A 19844-nucleotide genomic window follows, 5' to 3' on the forward strand; every position below is an offset into this window, starting at 1 on the left:
GAAGAGTGGCTGTTGCAAGGCCTCCCCTGACTCCCGAGGCACCTTATCCTCAGGTAAGGTGGGTGGAGAGGAAGAGGGGTCCAAAATGCTGCCTCTCATTTTGTGCTGGAGGATGGGGAAGCTTGGTGCGTTGGGCTGTTGTGTAGGGCACTGTTTTGTCACCCCTCAAAGGACAGAAGTAGCAGACTCAGGGTAGATGCTAGCTAGCTATGCCTGTATTAGACAGCATGTGCCCCTCCCTCTGGGCCATTCTTCCCTGCTTGCTCTGTGTATAGGAGCTGTGGATACTTGTGAGCAAGGCAAACCTCATCTCACAGGTCTCAGACCATGGGAGACAAAAGTAAAGAGTCACTTCTATGAAGGCCCCATGCATGCTGGGATGCTAGGCAAGCACTCTATCCACTGAGCTACACCTCCAGTCCCAGGAAGCCATCCTTACCAGTGGATTAGCCATGGCCCATTGAGGGCACACAAGCACACAGTTCTTCAGCTCCTTCTGTCCCACCCAGCCCCACGAGTCAAGGTCTGCTAGCATCTGCCTGGGGAAGATAAAGCCAGAGCCTAGAAAGGTGGTCCAGCTGAGACCCGGCATCGTGAACTGTAAGGAATGGCTGGAGCCTCTGCCTCCTCCTGAGCCCCAGCCATGGGCACCCTCCTCACCTACAGGACAGTCATGGTGTCTTCCTCACTGCTCCTCAGGAAGGTCTGAGGTTCCTGCATGCAGAGGGCAGTGTCTGTGGGCTGGTGGTTGGTGAAAGACTGTCTCAACTGCCCACCTAGCTCCTGAAACCTGCTGCAAATGAGGTCTGCTCTTGGGGCATTTGGGGTCATTTTGAGTCAAATAAGACACACACGAAGCATTAGAGGTGATTGTGACAGTCTGTAGTAGAAGTGTCATGGTGGCTGATGAAACCTCAGGTCCAGCATGATGAGGGGAGACCGTTCAGATCTTAGGAGGACACTGGAGTGAGTCAGGCACCTCTCAAGGGTTAGCAAATCCTCTCTTTGTCCCTGTAAGAATCCAAGTGTGTGTGTGTGTGTGTGTGTGTGTGTGTGTGTGTGTGTAGGAGTGGGGAGTGAAAGGGAGAAAGTGAGGAGGAGAGAGAGGGGGAGGGAGAGAGAGAGAGGAGGGAGAGGCAGACAAAGAGATACATACATACATACATACATACATACTTACTTACATATATACATACATACATAGATACCAGGAGTGACTTCATGGTAGAAGTGGCATTTAAAAACATAGATTTGAGAGTTGATAGAGCTCCCAACCACAGCAGGCACAGGGTAGAACACTTGCAGAGATGAGAAGGGTTTTGGTTTGGAACCTAGAAGCTGAGGTAGAGGGAGGGAGGTGCACAGAGGCTCTGTGGTAGCACCTGACTGGGCCTTCTAGCCCTTCCCTTGTTCTCTCATCCTGGTGTCCTCAGACTCCAGAGTCTGAAACCCTGTAGTGTCTCTCTGAGAAGTAGGATCTCTATAGATTTACACCCAAGAAGTCCTTTAGTGTGTAGTCCAGGTAGAGTTCGTCAAACTTCTTCCAGGAAGCTGAAGTAGGAGGGGAGAGGGGCCCGAGGAGCAACGTGAGGGGGAGGGGGCGTGGAGAGGGGAGCCGGGCGGCCTGCAAGGTCATGGTCAGCTGGAGGAGGGGGCAAAGGCAGGTGCTTGTTGAGATGGTTTCTGTATCCCAGTCTGTCCTCACTGTTAAGTGCCTAGGGTGGCCTGGATCCTCACCATCTGTAGCAGGGCCTCTCTTTTGTCTCATCTCTTTTACCCCTACCAGCTCTGTCCTCAACTCCCCTTGTCACTCCAAGTCTGTCTGTATCTCTGGGTGCCTGACTTCCTCTGTGACTCTGTACTTTGCCCTCAAAACTCCAGGGTGAGATCTCCCAGGATGGGAATGGGGATTCTGGGGTGGGGACAAGCCCCATCCCTCCTTCACCTGGAGAATGGCCTGGTCCGTCGGGAACTGGAAGAGTTGGGAAGTTGGGCTCTCCCGAGGGACAGTGGTTGGGTCTGCCAGGGGTTCGAGGACAGAGGCAGGGCCGGGCTAGGAGGGGGGCGGAACCTCGTGGAACTCCCCTCCCCCACTTTCTTAAAGGGTCCAGCTTATGCTGAAGCCGGTGGCCGTGTTCTGGTGGGTGGGCGCCCCGCACAAGGTCGGGCGCTTGTGCCCAGGCGCCGCGGGTGGGCCCTCCTGGTGGCCACGGTCCCCTCCAGGCTGCGGGCGCGCCGGCAGTCTCTCCCCCGCCCCCCTCCCGCCCTTCTTGTCCTTCCCGCTCCTCCCTCCCTCCTTCTCTGCTCTGTTCCCTCCTCCTGCAGTCCGTCCCCTCCTTCTCTGCCCAGCCTCTCCACAGCCGAGGCTCCAACACCTGAGGGGACAGAAGCGAAGCGAACGCGGGGAGCTCCAACAGGCGGCGGCACGGGACCGCGGGTCCAGGGGTGGCCTCCGCATGGCCCCACCGTGAGAGGGGACCCAGCGGCTGGGACACGAGCGGTGAGTAGGGCCGCCGGCCAACTGTGTCCCCCAAGGCCTGCATGCTCACGGACCCCGCCCCTCTTCTCAGGAGGCCAGCTAGACACTGGGAGGGTGTTCAGGGTTGGGAGAGGAACACAGGCTGGGTGGCGGGAGCCGCCCTCCGCCCTTTTTGCCCGCTAGGGTCTGCTAACAAAGCTACATTTCGAGATCAATTCCGTGGTGGTTGGAGCATCCAAAGGATGCGGTTGTCATGGAGATGGGGCAGAGAGAGGAAGCCCAAGATGGTCAGGACTGGGCCAGGGAGTGGGGGCGCCGCCAAGAGCCCCAGACCGGCCTGAAGGGAGGACGGGGCTGCCAGCCCAATTGTCTCCTGGGCTCTGCCTCCCGGTCCCCTCCCCCTTTTGTATAATCAGTGTCAGTGTGTATGGGGTACTAGTGTCAGTTTGGTGGTCTGTGGTTGGGGTGTTGTGTGCTGGGGCCTGCCAGAGCTACCTCCACAACGGAATATCTTTGAGGATTTATTTCTCTTTCCAGTTTCCCAACTTTGACAGGCAGGCCTGGGGCCCAGGCCTCTCTCTTGTCTCTGCAAGAGCAGGGGTTCGAATGGGGGCGTGGCAGGCAGTAGGCAAGGCCAGGCCTCACAGAAACAGCCTTGATTGGAGGGGGTCCTTGGAACCCGGTGCTGGGCTGGGTGGGGCAGGGAATCCAGATGTGGGGACCACCCTATCCAGCTGGCTCTCTCTTAGACTCTTGTCCCTGGAGGACCTGGGACTCTCTGAAATAAGATCCAGGGCATTGTTTCTACACAAGACCTTGGGCCCACTGCCCGATGCCCACCCCTTTGTCTTAGGTTCATCTTGCTGGGCCCAGACAGAGATCTGGGGGCAGATACAATTCTTATGGTGCAAGAGGGCACAAGAGTCCTGGCAGCTCAGGACAAGTCTGGCTGAGGTGACTGAGACAGGCAGGCTGCTCTGGGTTGGCTGGTGTAGGAGAGTGGGCCTGGGGTAATATTCGCATTTTCCTAGGTCTCCTCCAGAGCCGGAAGATAGCTGCTTTATGAATAACACTCATCTTGAAGGGTAGTAGGCAAGGAACATGGGGTAACCTCCAAGCCCTCCCCCACTCCCAGCCAGATGCCTCCCTCCCAAGGAAGCTAGAAGTTCTGTGGCCCGGATCTGTGAATCCAGACAATGGGCCAGCCATTCTTCTTGTCTGTTCAGGAGTCTGGAGGGAAGAATTGTTCCCTCCAAGCCTTTCTCCTGCTGCATGGTGCCAGGCAGTGGGTTTTGAGTGGGGCTCCTACAGTGTTTGGTCCTGGTGGAAACAGGAGGCCTACAGGCATGGCCAGAGCCCTCAGGAGGTTCCCACGCACTGGGGTGAGAAGGCTGAGGGATGACAGAGTTCCTGGAAGGCCTCTTCCACTGGTGTCTCCTGCAGGACTGAGATCTCAGTGCCCAGGCAATTTTACCCCTGGACCTCTGAAGTGCCCTGTGCCAGCCTAAGAGGTCTCCTTCCTGTGTGCGGGCTTGCCCTGTCTGCTCATTACCTGGGTGAGGACGCATATCCTAAGCAGATCTAGGGTCATTTCTCAAGGGAGAGAGAACAGCCAGCTGGAATGATTTTCTACTCTCCCCAGGACTGAGAGACGGGGCCTGGGGATGCCACAATGGCTTGCTTCCATTGATGGAGCACAGCCGCTGTGTGGGGTACCCCAACACCTCTGAGCTTTGGGAGGGAGACACCACTATTGCCCCTATTCCAATGGAGAGGCCTCTGGCCCAGGGAACAATTGTCTGCTCCAAGTAAGTCCCTCGTGGAGGTAGGTAGGACATACATTCAGGTGAAACATTATATGGCTCAGACCTGTGTCCCCAGCTGTATGCACCCAGCCACCTCCTGTTCTCTTCTGCAACTCCAGCTTAGGACAGAGGTGGGCCTGAACACCTGCCTATCTGCACAGGAGTGACCTTGGAGGATACTCAAGTGTTACACTGGGGTCTCCTGGGGAGGTAAGGTAAAGGCACTTTCCTTCCGGACAGCCTGCAGAGATTGAAGCCGCCTCTCTTAGCAGACGACACTCTAGACCTCCTCTGCCAGATGGTCTTTTCCAGGAAAATCTGTTTTGAGAAGCATCTTGTGTCTGGGGTTCCATATTTAGCCTGGCTCCTTATACGGGAGGATATACTCAGACTGTCACCCTTCAAGGGATGTTTGGGGGTGGAGAGGGTCTAGGGCTACACCTGGCTCCTTGCACAGCTTAGCCAAGATGGGGAGGTTCTGCCCTGGCTGCAATATGGCCTGCTGGTCTCTTTGGGGTCTGGCTATGTCCTGAGAGCCCTGTTCTTCATTGAGCTTGGCTCACAGTGGAGTCACGTCCACTGTGGGTGGCGAGTCCTCGGGAGCTGTGCCTGCATGTTTGAGTGACTGGAATCCAGGCCATGGCAAGGCCATGGTCTCGCTCATTTTAAGAGTGCGGGCTGCTACAAGCGTCCTCTTCCTTGCCTGCTCAGGAACCAGATCGCAGAGATGCTCTTTGGGGCTTTTCCTGCATCACTTTCCTTCTGCCTCATTCCATCTGGTCCACCCACACCCTCTTCACCCAGAGACCCAGATTTGCCAGGGCTAACATCTAGCCACGCTTGCTCCTCCCCTTCGCTCCCTCTTTTGAAAGCTGCAGGCTTTGTAACACATCACCTCAAACTATATCAGCACATATTCCCCAAGTCAAGGATATTTTTTTCCCTTGCAACTATTGTCACACCTGAGGAATTTAGCGATGATTCAGTTTGGTCTTATATTTAGCCTGCATCCACGTTTTTCTAGTGGTTCTAGTAACAACTTTTGCAAGCATTTGTTATGGATATTTGGTTTGGTTTGGTTTTGAGATGGGTTCTTTTTCTATAGCCCTGGCTGTTCTGGATCTTGCTATGTAGAACAGGGTGGCTTTGAACTCACAGAGATTGGTCTGCATCTGCCACACCTGACTACAAATTTTTTTTTTTAATCAAGGAACATACACTATATTTAGTTATTATGTAGTACATTAGTTATATTTTAGTTCTGGATTAATCTCATTTTCTTTCCCTTCCATTTTAAGACAGGGTCTTATGCAGCCCCGGTTGACCTCAAACTTGTGTAGCACCAAGGATGACCTTGGACTCCTGATCTTCTCCTCCCTCTCTCTCTCTCTCCCTCTCCCTCTCCCTCTCCCTCTCCCTCTCCCTCTCTCTCTCTCTCTCTCTCTCTCTCTCTCTCTCTCTCTCTTCTAGACAGGGTTTCTCTGTGGAACAACTGTGGCTGTGGCTGTCCAGGAACTCAGTTAGTAGACCAGGCCACAGACCAGATCGCTTGAACGTACAGAGATCTACCAGCCTCTGCCTCCTGAGTGCCTGCTCTTTGATTCCACATTCTAAGTATTGGGATTGCAAGCATGCTCCACCATGCTCAGCTAAATAACCTGACTTTTAAAAAGTTTTTTTCTTCTTATACTGTTTTATGGCTTTATCAATTTTGCAGTTGTGCAGAATCTCTTATGTTCTGGATTTGTCTTCTCGCTCGCTCCTGATCAGATTCATGCTAACATTTTTTGACAGATCCCATAGGTGGTGTCCTGTGCAGTGTCACATGGGAGGGCACACCGTAAATAGATAGTGTTATTGTGAGGCCACTTGGCTGAGGGTCCATTTGCTTCAATTCTTTAATTGCTCTTGCTACATCCAGAACTTCATCAAACTGAGCATCCCTGCAGCATCAAAGACTATCAAAAAAGATCAAACCTGTATCAGACTAGAAGCTGGAGAGAGGACAACCAGCAGAGAGACGATTGCTCTCAGCGTTTACTGCCTCTGGGTGGAGGCAGACGCTGCTGTTGTGGGGAGAAGGGAGGCCTGAGAAAGGAATGAGGGGTATGAGGAGTGTGGCAAGAAAATGGAGCAAGAAGGGTATGGGGATTCCCTGAGAGATCTTACAGAGGTGAGTCGTGTGGCTGTTCACTAGAAGATTGTCTGAGGAGGAACAGGATCTGCTGGGTAGTGTGTTGGATGGATGGATGCTCGTTTAGGAGGCTGTGATGTGCTTTAGCACAAGACACCTGGACACTGTAGCGTGCCTGGCGCCGTGCTTCTCCTGGGTTGTGTGTTGGCCTGAAGCTGCAGGGGTCTGCAGGAGAGGGATGTACTAAGAGCCCAGACAGATGGACAGCCTCAGTGTTCAGCTAGAAGCAGAGGATGAACAGGGAGCTGTTGCCTGTGGCTTGGGAAGGGCACCCAGCAGAGACTGACTGAGGTCTGAGGGACCTTTGGATTGCCAAGTGTGGATGAGAGGACTCTGCTTCTCACGTGCTACCCCTTTCTGAAGCTTCTTTTGTGGTGAGGGCAACCTGGAGCAGGATTGGGTGGTGAGCTTCCAGGCACCAGTTGGAGTACTGAACAGGTGAGGGGCCAGCTTGTAGGCAGTTGCCCCTGCAAGAGTCAGGAGGCCCCTCTTGTTCCCAGAATCTAATTCTCCCCCTATTCCACTTTGTCAGACTCCATTAAAGTGCTTCCTGGTGAAACCAAGTGCTTGGTTTCCTCTAGTCCAAGGGAAACCACAGTCTGATGGTACAGCTCACGGTAACTCCGACCCACACATTCAGATGGGCCTTCGTCTGAATGGGCCTGTCCCACACTCATGCCGTGGCCCAGAACCACTGTCTCCTCTTCTGCTTGACACTTCTTCTTTGGCCTTTGCCCAGAGTCTTAGTTTGGGTTTCTATTGCTGTGATGAAACCTGGAGGCTGATGCAGATACCATGGAGGAGTGCTGCTTACTGGCTTGCTCCTTATGGCTTGCTCAGCCTGCTTTCTTAATAGAACCCAGGACCATAAGCCCAGGGATGGCACCACCCACAATGTGCTGGGCTCTCCCCCATTAATCATTAATTAAGAAAATGCCTTACAGCTGGATTTTAAGGGGACATTTTCTCAATTGAGGCTCCTTCCTCTCTCATCAGACTCTAGCTTATGTCAAGTTGACACACACACACACACACACACACACACACCCTATTAAATCCATTTGGGCCCTGCTTGCCCACATCCTTTTCAGCTGAAATCCCTTGGGAAAACGGAAGTCTCAGCTTCCTCAGGTGCATGGACCAAGCTTACCCATCCTCCTGTCCTGCATCTCTGCCCTGCCCTCCTCCTGCCAGGGTGGGCCAGGGCCAGGTGTTCCTGTGCTGCCTAAGGACCCTTGGCCTGTGTGTCAGATCTTATGACTTGTCTCCTGCTTGAAGATACTGTTCAGCAAGTCCCCCCGAGCCCCCTGCACCGTAGGTAGTTCCTCTGTTTGTCAGGTCACTTCATCAGGGACTGCCTTGCTGTTGCCTCTCCTGGAAAGGCTGTTCTTGTGCTGTCTCCAGCCAGAGCCTCCAGGTCACTTCTCTTTCTAGCAAAGGCTATCCAGGCTCCGCACCCTCTCCTCACACCGTCTCTGATTTTAGTCGGTCGTGACCTCCCCTCTGTGCTCCCCGATTGCCTTCTCAAGGTCACCAGTGACCTCCATATTGGCACTGCAGAGACAGCTTCTCATTCTTGCCTGCAACACTCCACATTCTATCTCCTTCCTTGGGATTCTTGCTTGCCTTCTAGGTCACGTATTCTCCTGTTCGCTTCCTATTTTGTATGTCGCTCCTCGACTTTGGATGCTGGCTCCCTTCTTCTCCCTTCAAACGTGAGCCCTCCTGGACTCAGCCCCTTCACAGCTGCCTGGCCAGGACTTTACACTGATATCCCCTAGTACTGCAGCTGTAGTGCCGCCTGTGCCTTGCTGGCCCCACGTCCATGCTGTTCTCACGGACCCAGCCTCACCTTCCCCTGCAAACTTCAGGTGCTTGCTCCACACTTCAGTTTCCATGTCTTCCGGATGCCCCTTCTCCAACAGGAAGCACCCATCTTCCTCCCAGACCTGACCCACCAATCCCTCTCCTTCAGGGATGGCGTTTCCATCCTTCTGGCTGCTCAGGGTCTTGACTCCCTTGCTTTTCTCCCATTGAGGCACAAGGATTTACCAAGTCAAGGTGTCCTCTCTGTGGGTCAGGGAAGCGAGAAGAGATATAAGTCCTCCCTTAGCCACAGATAACTTCTTTCTGCGGCATTGTGCTGTTTTCAATCTAGAGGTCACAAACCTTTGTCTGATCCAAGCTAAACAGAGCCAGGGCAGGCCAGGGAATTGGAAGGAGGGTGGAGGACTGGCAGGGAAGGCTTAAGAGGCATTAGGTAGTGAGGGTCTGGGGAAGGTGGGAAAGCCACAGGGAAGGAGATTGGAAGGAGAGAGGTTCCCTTGGTGCCACTGAGGAACATGAGTGAGTCTGCAGTGAGTAGAAAGGTTCGCCTTCTTGGCTATTGAAGGAGACCAAGGGAGATGCCCAGACACTGTGTTCCCCAAATGGCCAGGCTTCCTCCAGGTACCCTGCAGCACAGAGCTGGACCTGCACCCACTCAGTCCCCTGTAACTTCCAGGGTCTGACACAGCACACAGGCTATGGGTCAGATGTGGCATCTAGAAGCAGGGTGAGTCCTAGGTAACCTTCTGAAGTTGGAGGCAGGTGGAGCAGTGGTCAGGGGCTCAAGGACTGCCAGAACCTGGACAGCCCAGTTCTTTGTGATTCTAGATAGTTACGGTCTTACCCTATAGGGAGGTCAGCTGGAGGTCAAGTTCCTTGTTCCACGTGATTTGGGATTTGAAGGCAGACACTGGATTTCATTACTGTTGAGGCTTCTCCAAAGAAGCATGCTGATATATGCAAATGGTATGCAAATGAGGGTGCTAGTTGTCTTGGGGCAGAAAGCTAAGAGATTTTAAGGAATAACCTTTGTGGAGTGGCCCTGAAAGTCCCAGTGGACACATGCAGATGGATGCAAATGGGCACTCATCCCTCGGGTTATGAAAAGGCCTCCTGGACGTCCACAGCCCACAGGAGGCTGGCCTCCTAGCAGGCAGAACAGCCAGGCTTGTTAACAGCATCAAGCCATCACTACCTGAAAGGGACAGGCACACAGGATTCAGATTTTTGGCTCTTACTTAACACCGTGTGTGTCTCATGTGTCTTGAGACGGAGGTAGTTAGGAGCCCGGCTCAGGTGGGAGTGTTTGTGTGACTTAAATGTGGGCTTAAGGGTAGGGGTTTCATCTCTGTTCGACCCACTGGTCCCACAGGAGCTGGTCTCTGTCTCCTCCCTTACACTGGGCCTCTGAAGCCCCTGTCTTGGAACCTGCTCTGACAGTTGCCAAGGACAACGGTCTCCAAGGCTAAATGGACTGTATGCTCTGTGTTGCTCTTCTGAGCACCTCTCTCAGGGCACGAGCCATCAGCCAGTTCTCCTGTAGACCTGGGAAGGTTCTGGAAGGAAGTAAACAAGATGTTTTTCTGAATACAGTGCACACTCCATTTTCTTTAGTTACCCTGTGAAGTAGGTGCTGTGAAAGTCTCATTTTGTGGATGGTCCTGAGGCTTAGGACAGTGAACGACCTTCCTGAGGTCACACAGCTGGTGGGGAGTGGGGATGCTTCCAGGGCTCTTGGGTAGTTGTGCTCCCCATATTGCCCTGGGTTCCTCCTGCTCTGCGGGTGGGGTGGGGTATTAATATACTTAACCAATCTGGAGCCTGTCTTTCGGGCCTTGTGGGGAATGAGATGTGTGGTCTTGGGACACCACCAGCAAGAAGTCCCCTCACAGGTGCCAACTGCCCATGCTGTCAGGCGCGTCGTAGAGTCCTGTGGAGCTCTGAAAGTGCTCAGATCTGGGCCAGTGAAGGGGGAGGGTATAGTTGGCCAGGGCCCGTTCCCAGCATTTGCTACATGCCAGCCAGCCTTTCACACTGATTGTCATGTTTGCCACGTGTGTGTGTGCCGTGTGTGCGTGAACCCAGCCATGTGCCAACAATGACATGATCTAGAGAGCTCATTAGTGCAGGAGGATCTGTGGGGAGAAGGGCAGTGGGGTCACTGGGAGGCAGGTGGGTCCCAGGGGCAGATAACAGGTATATAAGCAAGAACATTCCCTCTTTCATTGTTAGGGAATCTAGTGGAGCTCTGTGGGCAGGTGTCTGAATTGGAAAGTTCTTGGAGACTGGATAGGTTGCGGCCCAAGCTGGCTTAGACCCAGCATTTCCAGGGCCCCACGGGAATCGATGCTGCCCCTTACAGCACGGGTAGTAGGTGGCTTCTAGGGGAACCTGTGGGTGGTCCGTGTGTGGGCTTTAGTGGCCTGTGAGCCTCCCAAACAACATCTGAACGTTTTGCATATATGAGAATCCATCTGGGGTGGGCTCGCAACCTCCATCAGGTGTTGAGCAAGACCTTCAGCTGGGCATGATTTGAATGCGATGCAGGTGGGGAGGTGAGGCCCCCCAGAACACTGGAGGCAAACACGGAGTGTGGCAGTTCCCAGCTCTGACCCCTGGGACAACTATGGTCTCAACGCCTCTACACCAACCTTCTCAGAGCTTTCTGCATTCCTGCTCTGGGTTCAATACCCCAGAGGCTTAGATTCTGCCTGCCCTGAGCAGTTCTTGGCACCCATCCTGGTTCCGCCCAATGCAAATACACCCTCCATCAAGCCCTCTGATGCCACTGTGTAACTATGGTTGGTGAAGATGCCTGTCTTCGCCATTATCAACCCAGTCTGAAGTTCTGGGTTGTCGCTCTTCCCGTCCTCAGATTCTCCATAGGTGGAAGGATTTCTACTGTGGGTGTCTAGCAATGTAGGCCCGTCTGCCCTTAACGTTGTCCTCAGGTTTGAAGGCTTCTTACTCCCCCTTGACACCAGAGGAACTGTCTCCTTCCCTCTGTGTGATTGTGTGGTCCTGAGTGTGTGTGCACATGTGTATGAGCCCACACATGTCTGCTATGCACATTAAACACACAGGCTCTCACAGTAAGCCAGCCTGGAGCTTCTGCAGGAACCACTCTGGTCCTGGCCTGGTGTTCCCACAGCCCCTGTCTGCTACCCAGCATGGAAAGGGTCATCAATTTGTCCATCCCTGCAGTAGCCTTGCTCCGAGCATGTTCCTCAATATTGCCTAGCCTCTGCCAAAAATAGGGACGGCAACAATCCAAACTACTCAGCCAACAGATATTTATAAAGCATTCCTATATGCTGGGCATAGCACAGGCTCTGGACAATTGTGTCCATGATAGGTCCCTGCACTCACTGGAATCACATCCTACTGTCAGGGAGCGTGGTCAGGAAATAAACAGGGGGGTTGGGAAATTTCATAATGGCTGTCAGTGAAATGCTTGATGGTCAAGGCTGAGGACTCCACTTGGACCCCCAGAACTGACATAAAAAGCTGGGAGCAATGATATGTCCCTGCAGCTCCTGAGCTGGGAAGGTTCCGTGAGAGACCCCATCTCGAAAAATGCGATGGAGAGGGATTGAGAAGACACCCCATGTTGACCTCAGACCTCCATGCATGCATGTATGCATGCATGCACATAAACCACACATATGTGCACACGTACAAGGAAAGCTCACACACATACCCCAACATTAATTAATTAAAACAGAAGTGTTTCCATTTTCCTTGGTGCTTTAAAAGCTCAGGGGTGTGTGGCCAGAGTCAGGGCCCCTCTCTATTGAGGATAGGGAGGCTGCTTCGGGGTTCAGCCTTGAATGGAAGAAAAGGCAATCACAGAATGATCCAGGGAAGCAGCATTCTAGGCCAAGGGTACAGCTGGTGCAAAGGCCCCGAGGTGGGAATGAGCTTGGGGAGCAGAAAGAGGCCAGTGTGGCTGGGAGGAAAGAGTAGACTGAGCTCAGGCGGGGCCTTTTTAGGCCATGCTGGGGAGACTGAGTTCCCATTTAAGGGAGATGGGAATTGCTGGAGGATTAGGAAGGAGGGAGACACAATGTAGTTTGTCCCGCAGTGCCCTCTGGCTGCCATGGGGGAAGAGGGGAAGGGGGCAGGGTTATCTGAGGAGCAGTTGACACCCAGAAAGTGTGTGACTCACCAGTCACCCCTGGCCTAGGGATTTCTGCTGTCATTGTGCCCATCTCAGCTGGTACCGAATGGAGGCCGCTGAGAGCCCAAGGACATCCCAAGGGCTGTGGGTAGTGAGAGGCTCCTGGAAAGGGGCTTGGATCAGGCTGAGGCCGGCTACAGGGGGTTGTGAGTGCTGCCAGCCTGTTATTGTCTCTTTGAGACAGATGCTCAGTGGCCCAGCTCCTCTCGGCTCTGGCTAGCAAGGCTGGAGGCAGCAAGAGCCACTGCCTGGGCTGACTCCTTTGGTTGCGCATGGGAGGCTTCAGCCTGCACCTTTAGTTTTTCCAGCTGCAGACGGAGACTGCCCCTGACCATGCACTGGGATTTCAGACAAAGCCTTTCCTGATGTGCGCCTCAGTCTCCCCTGGGCTGGAGTTCAGCTGATGCTTACCCTGGGGAGGTTGCTGTTCTGAGGACAGCCATCCCCTCAGCACCCATGACCTTAGCGTTACTCTGGGCGAGGGAAGCAGAAGGAATACTTTATTCCACAGATGGCTTCACACAGGGCAGAGAGGTGAGAGTGAGTTCCTGGTCACATCATATGGAGAGCCATATGGGTGAGGACCTGGAACACTGCTTCACACCTTTTGCCTTGAAACATCCCCTTTGTGCATCCCTCCCAAGGCTCAACTACTCTGGGCTCTATTGGCCCTCAGCCCAGGCAAGGGCTCTGGGCCCCTTGCCTAGAGTAGAGCTCAATGCTGCTCCTTGTCCATCTAGCCCCGGGAACTGAGGACACTGGCCTGGGCCCGGTACTGGCAGAAACTCAGTCCTGCTTGAAGCTTAAGGGGACATGGCAGGGCAGGTAGGTCTGGGATAGCCTGAACCAGTTTCTAGAAGGTACAGAATACCAGAAGGGTCATCCAAGAAACCCTTGATTTGTCAATAGTCTTAGCTTTGGCCTGCAGATAGAGCCACTGATATACTTACATAGCTTCAGGGAGATCAGGCAGAACCACCCTGACAGGCTTCACTTCTGTGCCTGGGCACAGGAGATGGAGAAATCCTGACAGGATAGGGGCTCAAGCCCCGTGGTCCTGAGTCAATGCCTTGCTGGCCTGTCGTAGTGAGATAGCTTGTGGACAGAATTCAGGCAGCAGGCTGCAAGCCTCCCACTCCTTCTCTTCCTTTCTAGGTTCCCCTTGGGGTCTCAGTTGAGGAGGTGACCTCCTGTCTCCTCTGGATGTGCCACCAAGGAAACCAATGGAAATAGCAATGGCAGCAGCAGGGATGTAGGGCAGACCAGAAAGATTTCCTTACTCAGCTCTAATCCCCGAGGGTTCCTGGTGTCCTAGCACCAGGGCCTGGTAGCTTAGAGCTTAGCTTGAAGGTGTTTTAAATCTGCGGGTCGTGTGGTGTGGTGTGGTGTGGTATGGTGTGGTGTGGTGTTTTGTGTGTGTGTGTGTGTGTGGTGTGTGTGTGTGTGTGTGGTATGTGGTGTGTGTGTGTAATCTGAATTTAAGGAGGTTGTTAGAACTCTAGGTAGTCTATGTAGAGAGACCCTGTCTCAAAAAACAAAACAAAACAAAACAAAACAAAACAAAAAATAAACAAAACTCTGGTTAGTAGTGATGGACTGGGGCTACAGATCTCTCTTCCCAGCCCTCTTCTACTCAGTGTTTGAACACATAGGGTTAAATGATTTTAACAGGTGTATGGTAGCCCCCAGTTAAATGCTCAGGAATCCCCGAGAGCAGAACCCACTTTCCTTTCTGGGATCACATAGGTGCAAAGTCTTCCTGGAGTTTATGTCTGTTTCCTGTGTGTCTGAGTTGGTGGCCTGGGGCATGCTTGGCAGGTACAGGGGTTCATGTCCTCATATCCACTCTGCAGCTTGTTCTGCTGGATTCCAGAAAGCTGGGCTCTCTCCTCCTCCTCTGAACCCAGATAGATCTCTCAGGAAGAAAGAAGGCTGCTGGGGGCCACCTAGGCTCACATAGTGGAGCAAGGAAGTTACAAACCAGTAACCGAGGTAAAGCCCTGGCACTGCCTCTCTGCAGTTTTCCAGAGTGTTGAGGGGCAGGGCTAACCTGTGTCTCTGCCTGAGGTCACTAGGGAGGGTAGCCTAGACTACAAGGGGCTGGGGCAGAGAGGAAAGAACTGCCTTCCTAGCCAGGATGACTTGGGCAGAGCCCGATGTGGCTTCTCCAGCTTCAGTTTCCCCAGAGAGCTTCTCAGAGGTCTTTCTTGAGTTCTTCTTTAAGACTGGGTGAACTCCTGGGAGGGTTGCCATGGAGAAGGGTTCTTCTTTTTTTGTTTTTTCGAGACAGGGTTTCTCTGTGTAGCTCTGGCTATCCTGGAACTCACTCTGTAGACCAGGCTGGCCTCGAACTCAGAAATCCGCCTGCCTCTGCCTCCCAAGTGCTGGGATTAAAGGCGTGTGCCTGGCGGACCCCTTCTTTATGGCATTGCCATAGTCAGTGCAGCACCGCCCCCGCCCAGCACCCTGGACAGCGGCCCACGCTGGGCTCCTGTGGCTGACGGTTGTCTCTGGCATCCTTGAAATCAGGCTGCACTTAGGTTAATTTCCTTGATTTCTCTCTTAGAGACCCCTTAAAAGCAACCCCTGGGTCATTTTACTCTGCTAGTTACAAATTCGGATTCCTCCCTATTGTGCAGACTGGGCTGAGAATGTGTGGAGAATCATATGGCTGGCCAAGACCAGCCTGGGTTTTGTCTCCTTTTACTAGCGGGAATACAGAGGGGTCTTCAAGAGCTGCTGGACACTTGCCCAGTTCCTCACTACCCAGGTCTTTCTCAAAGGACTTTGGTGGATTCTGAAGGGTAGAACAGAGACCCAAGAAGGAATAAGGAAGGCAGTGGCTAGGGTAACAAGCCAGGAGCCAGAGGACAGCAGCCGGGGGCTGGCCTAGCCACTGAAGTGAGAGTGTTACAACCTGAACCCGTTCTGCAACTGAAAGTTACTAAAGATATAATCATGACCATTGCCCCTGCCCCTGACAAGCTGCCCCTGTATTGGTTTCATAGGGCTTTAGGCCTTTAGACTCTTGCCCTGTCTGACTGACTCTGTCTTTCTCTCTCCATCTTCTGTCAAGCAGCCCTAGGGGCTGGCAGGGACGGGTGGAAACAGTGACCGACATGGATGAAGAGAAGCTCCCATGTGAGCTGCACAAGGAAGGGAGTGCTACCCAGGAGGACCACGGCCTGGAGCCCGAAGAGGAGCCTGGGCTCCAGAATGGAACAGCAGCCAGCGAAGGCCTGAGCAGCCACATCAGCGGCCCAGGCGGTGAGAAGACCTTAGAGGGTACCATGGAGCCTGTGAGAGGCCCAGATGTGGCCCTGCCTGGCCTTAACCTCTCTTTGACCAATGGCCTGGCTTTGGGACAAGATGGGAACATTTTGGAAGATTCCATAGAATTTAAGACCTGGAGAAGCGGACCAGCAGAGGAGGAGGATGTCCCTGGGAGTCCCTGTCCAGATGCTGGGGACCCTCAGCTGGGGTGAGTGGGTATCCTGGGACAGGGGCTTACATATTTCTAGCTCTTTGATACTACACCCTGGGGCCAGCCCCTTAGCCTCTCTAGAAGTCTGAGGTTTCCTGTCCTCATTTTCAGCTTCTGAGTGTTAACAACAGAGCCCTACAGGGGAATTCAGAGGCAACCAGGCTTGCTGTACTCCCAGCCCTTGGCCCCCACAAACCACAGCGAGCAGTCTCCACGAGGGGCTGTAGTCTGTCTCTACCAGCTGACATGAAAGCTTTGAGTCCACTCAAATATCTAGATGGGACAGGTGGGTTATCTGTTCCATTTTTCCCCAAGATGGCCCCAGGTGGGCAAGCTTTGTATTCCTGCCTTTCCCAGGGGATTTTCCTGGAAGTTTGATAAGTTGTATCAGGAACTTTGTGTAGGTCCTACTCAGTGGAGTTACGGCCTGTTCCTCAGAAGAAGGTAGAGGGACTGGTCTTGGAGTACCCCTGGACAAGGAGGAGGGGATAGGCAGGGGATGTCTAAAGGCCAGGGAGGGTGGGAAGAACATATGCAGACATCTTGGAGAGCATAGCTGTCGGCCTGTCTTGCCTGAATGGGCAAGGTGTAAATATGTATAGGGGGTACATGTGTGTGTCCTGCCTTTACAGTATACATGCACAGGGGTATGTGAACATGTGTGGAGGCACATGTGTGTGCTTGTGTGCCTAACTTGCATACTGGAATTTGCACAGGAGGTATGTGAATATGTATGAGGCGTGTGTGTGTGTGTATCTGTATGTGTCCAGCCAATACACTTAATTAACATATGTGCAGGAGTATATGAGCTTTCATGGGGTGTGTGTATGCGTGTTCAGCTCCTAGCTAGAGACTGGTGGTGTGGTAGCTAGCCTTAGTGTCTGGGACAGCTAAGTAGGATGGTGACTATGCCCTTGCATTCTATAGGCTGGATTGTCCTGGCGAACCAGATGTACGTGATGGCTTCAGTGCCACTTTTGAGAAGATTCTGGAGTCGGAGCTACTGCGGGGCACCCAGTATAGCAGCCTGGACTCTTTAGATGTGCTGAGTCTCACTGACGAGAGTGACAGCTGTGTCAGCTTCGAGGCCCCCCTTACACCTCTCATCCAGCAGAGGGCTCGAGATAGCCCCGAGGCCGGGGCTGGGCTGGGCAATGGGGACATGGGGCCTGAAGGGGATCTGGGGGCAACTGGTGGTTGTGATGGGGAACTAGGCAGTCCCCTGAGGCGGTCCATCTCTAGCAGCCGCTCAGAGAATGTCTTGAGCCACCTGTCTCTCACCTCGGTGCCCAATGGGTTCCATGAAGATGGGCCTGGGGGCTCGGGAGGGGACGATGAGGACGATGAGGACACGGACAAGTTGCTGAACTCTGCCAGGTGAGGCGGGAGTGGGGTGGGGGAGAGGCTGGGCTGGGATCTGGGGAGCCATGAGTGGGTAGGGGATGGAGAGCCAGAAGAGTCAAGGCTGTCTGTCTGTCTGGATGCTCCCCTGCTGCAGTGAGGCCTGATTCTCTACTCTGGCCCCACAGTGGATTTTCAGAGACCTGGGGCCCCTCCTAGCCACACACAGCGAGTCTGACTCCCTCCTTCTCATTTGCAGTGACACCAGCCTTAAGGATGGCCTGTCGGACTCGGACTCGGAGCTGAGCAGCTCTGAGGGGCTGGAGCCTGGCAGCACAGATCCACTGGCCAACGGGTGCCAGGGGGTCAGCGAAGCCGCTCGCAGGCTGGCCCGACGGCTCTACCATCTTGAAGGTTTCCAGCGCTGTGATGTAGCTCGGCAGCTGGGCAAGAAGTGAGTGCGTCTCCCCAGCTTCTATCCCAGGCAAAGCAGATCCTATGCCTTCTTCAGCAGGAAAAGGGTGTCAGCAACTTCTTTCAGGGGTGGCTGGTGCCAGGAGCTCCCACTAGGCTTTCAAGGATACCTCCTCCTGTCACTGTCCTCATTCTTGACCTCGCCCTAAATCTGTTTCCTTTCTGGGCTACTTGGGCGAAGGTGGTTGCTGTCAGGGAGGGGTTGGTGACAGGAGGCCCCTCAGGGCTGAAGCAGGATGGGGGATGTGGTTATGGTGTTGTGAAGGGCAGTAGAGAGGACGGAATAACCCAACTGAACCAGAGTTCTACCCAGTGGAGCTAGGTGAAAAGAAGAACCTGGGAGGGATTTGGTAAATGTCTGGGCCCTGAAGGTAAAAAAAAAAAAAGTGTCTATCTTCATTAAGCCTGTCTATTGGGACCAACTGAAAGGACCCCCACACCTGAAAGCACAGGACATAATCTTTAGACTGCATGCAAAGGACACCCATGTAGCAGTCTTGGGAAGGATAGGTGACTTGGAGTGTGTATGTGAGAGATGAAGATGGCATGTTCTGAGTATGTGTGAGCATAGTGTGGCCCCGAATTGGCCCTTCTGTTCACAGGGACTCCACCACCCCAGGAAGGCTTGGAGGTGGGTGGAGCTGGCTAGCCTCCCATGCCACTCACAAAGCTAAGGGCGACAGTTCAGACCTGGGTCAGGCTGAGATGAGGGCTTTAGGTCTTAGGAGGCCTTCCGACACCCTCTGACATTTCCTTGTACCTTGGGTAGTGGAGTGGGTTCCCAGGAGCCCTTCCTAAAAATCACAACTCATAGACTCCTCTGGCTGAACATCTCCAGGTAGGTGGAACCTGAGAACAGCCTCCCATCCTTGGGAGGATGGGTTCTTGTCATGTTTCCATGGCGCCCTCTGCAGGCTCCTCCAGTAATTGCTGCAGCTCATCCCTCCCATCCAATTTGGAGGGCTGCAGGGAGGAAATTCCCAACTCCTCATCTCATCTTGAGCTCTCAAGTTTTCTGCCCTGGATCGCTTTTGTACCCTTCCTTTCTTTTCTTAGTTCTTCTAGATGAGTTCTTGCTTTTCTGTTTCTCCTGTAGAAACGTCTCTGCTCACGCCTCCTTCAGCAGCAGACAGACACGCTAGCCACTCGTTTCTATTTCAAGTTTTCATTACGAACCTTACACACACACACACACACACACACACACACACACACACACACACACACAGAGAGAGAGAGAGAGAGAGAGAGCAGATTAAACATTAAACTTTTCATACACTCATTATGCAACTTCAAACTGTTTTGAGGTATCACTATGCAGCCAGAGCTGGCCACCAAATCCCCCTGCCTCAACTTCCCAAATGCTGGCATTACAGGTGTGCTTCATCATGCCCAGACCTCAGCTTTGATGTTCTCCCATCATACCTCAGCTTTTCTCCCCATCTGTTGGAAGCATATTCAGACACATTATTATTTGACCCACAGTGCTTTAACCTATTTATAGCTGGTAAGAATTTTTATGTTGTTCCATTTTAACATTTAACAATATTAACAAAAATTCCTCATTCTCTCCCCCATTTGGTGTGTTTCTCTTTCTCTAGAAAACATTGATTTGGTCAGGCCTGGTGTTGCAAGCATGCTATCCCAGCTACTGGGAGCCTGAGGCAGGAGGGTCACAAGCTCAAGGCTTGCCTGGGCTACAGTGAGTTCAAGAACACTCGGGGAAACTCAGTGAGACTCAAAACTATATAAGATAAAAATAGGGCTTGACTGTAGTTCAGCATAGAGCACCACTTGTCTTATGTATGTGAGGCCCTGGGGTCAACCCTCCTTCTCCTCCTCCTCCTCCTCCTCCTCCTCCTCCTCTGAAGCAGAAGCAGGAGAAGGAAGAAGGGGATGAAGAGGAGGAAGAGGAGGAAGAGGAAGAAGGAGGAGGAGGAGAAGAGGAGGAGGAGGAGGAGGAGAAGAGGAGGAGGAAGAGGAGGAGGAGGAGGAGGAGGAGGAGGAGGAGGAGGAGGAGGAGGAGGAGGAGGAGACAAGAAGAAAAAAGAAGAAAATGT

General features: G+C 53.1%; 1 protein-coding gene across 6 annotated transcripts in view; it reads left to right on the forward strand.

Annotated features, from left to right (window-relative positions):
• Positions 1–1152: 1152 nt before the first annotated feature.
• Psd2 (pleckstrin and Sec7 domain containing 2) overlaps positions 1153–19844 on the forward strand; it is a 50844-nt gene continuing 32152 nt past the window's right edge. For 2 of the 6 annotated variants that reach the window (NR_110349.1, NM_028707.4), the window contains exons 1-4: positions 2111–2500; positions 15565–15966; positions 16897–17346; positions 17570–17764. Coding sequence is in view for 5 of the 6 variants with exons in the window: in NM_028707.4 (NP_082983.3) it covers positions 15605–15966; positions 16897–17346; positions 17570–17764 (1007 nt within the window). In the remaining variant the exon portion in view is untranslated. Of the gene's footprint in view, positions 2501–15561; positions 15967–16896; positions 17347–17569; positions 17765–19844 lie in introns of all 6 variants that reach the window. The other 4 variants (XM_011247011.3, XM_006526297.4, XM_030250620.1 and 1 more) reach the window with 4 other exon arrangements.

The sequence above is a fragment of the Mus musculus genome, chromosome 18, assembly GCF_000001635.26.
Source record: "Mus musculus strain C57BL/6J chromosome 18, GRCm38.p6 C57BL/6J".
Classification (NCBI taxonomy): Eukaryota; Metazoa; Chordata; class Mammalia; order Rodentia; family Muridae; genus Mus; species Mus musculus.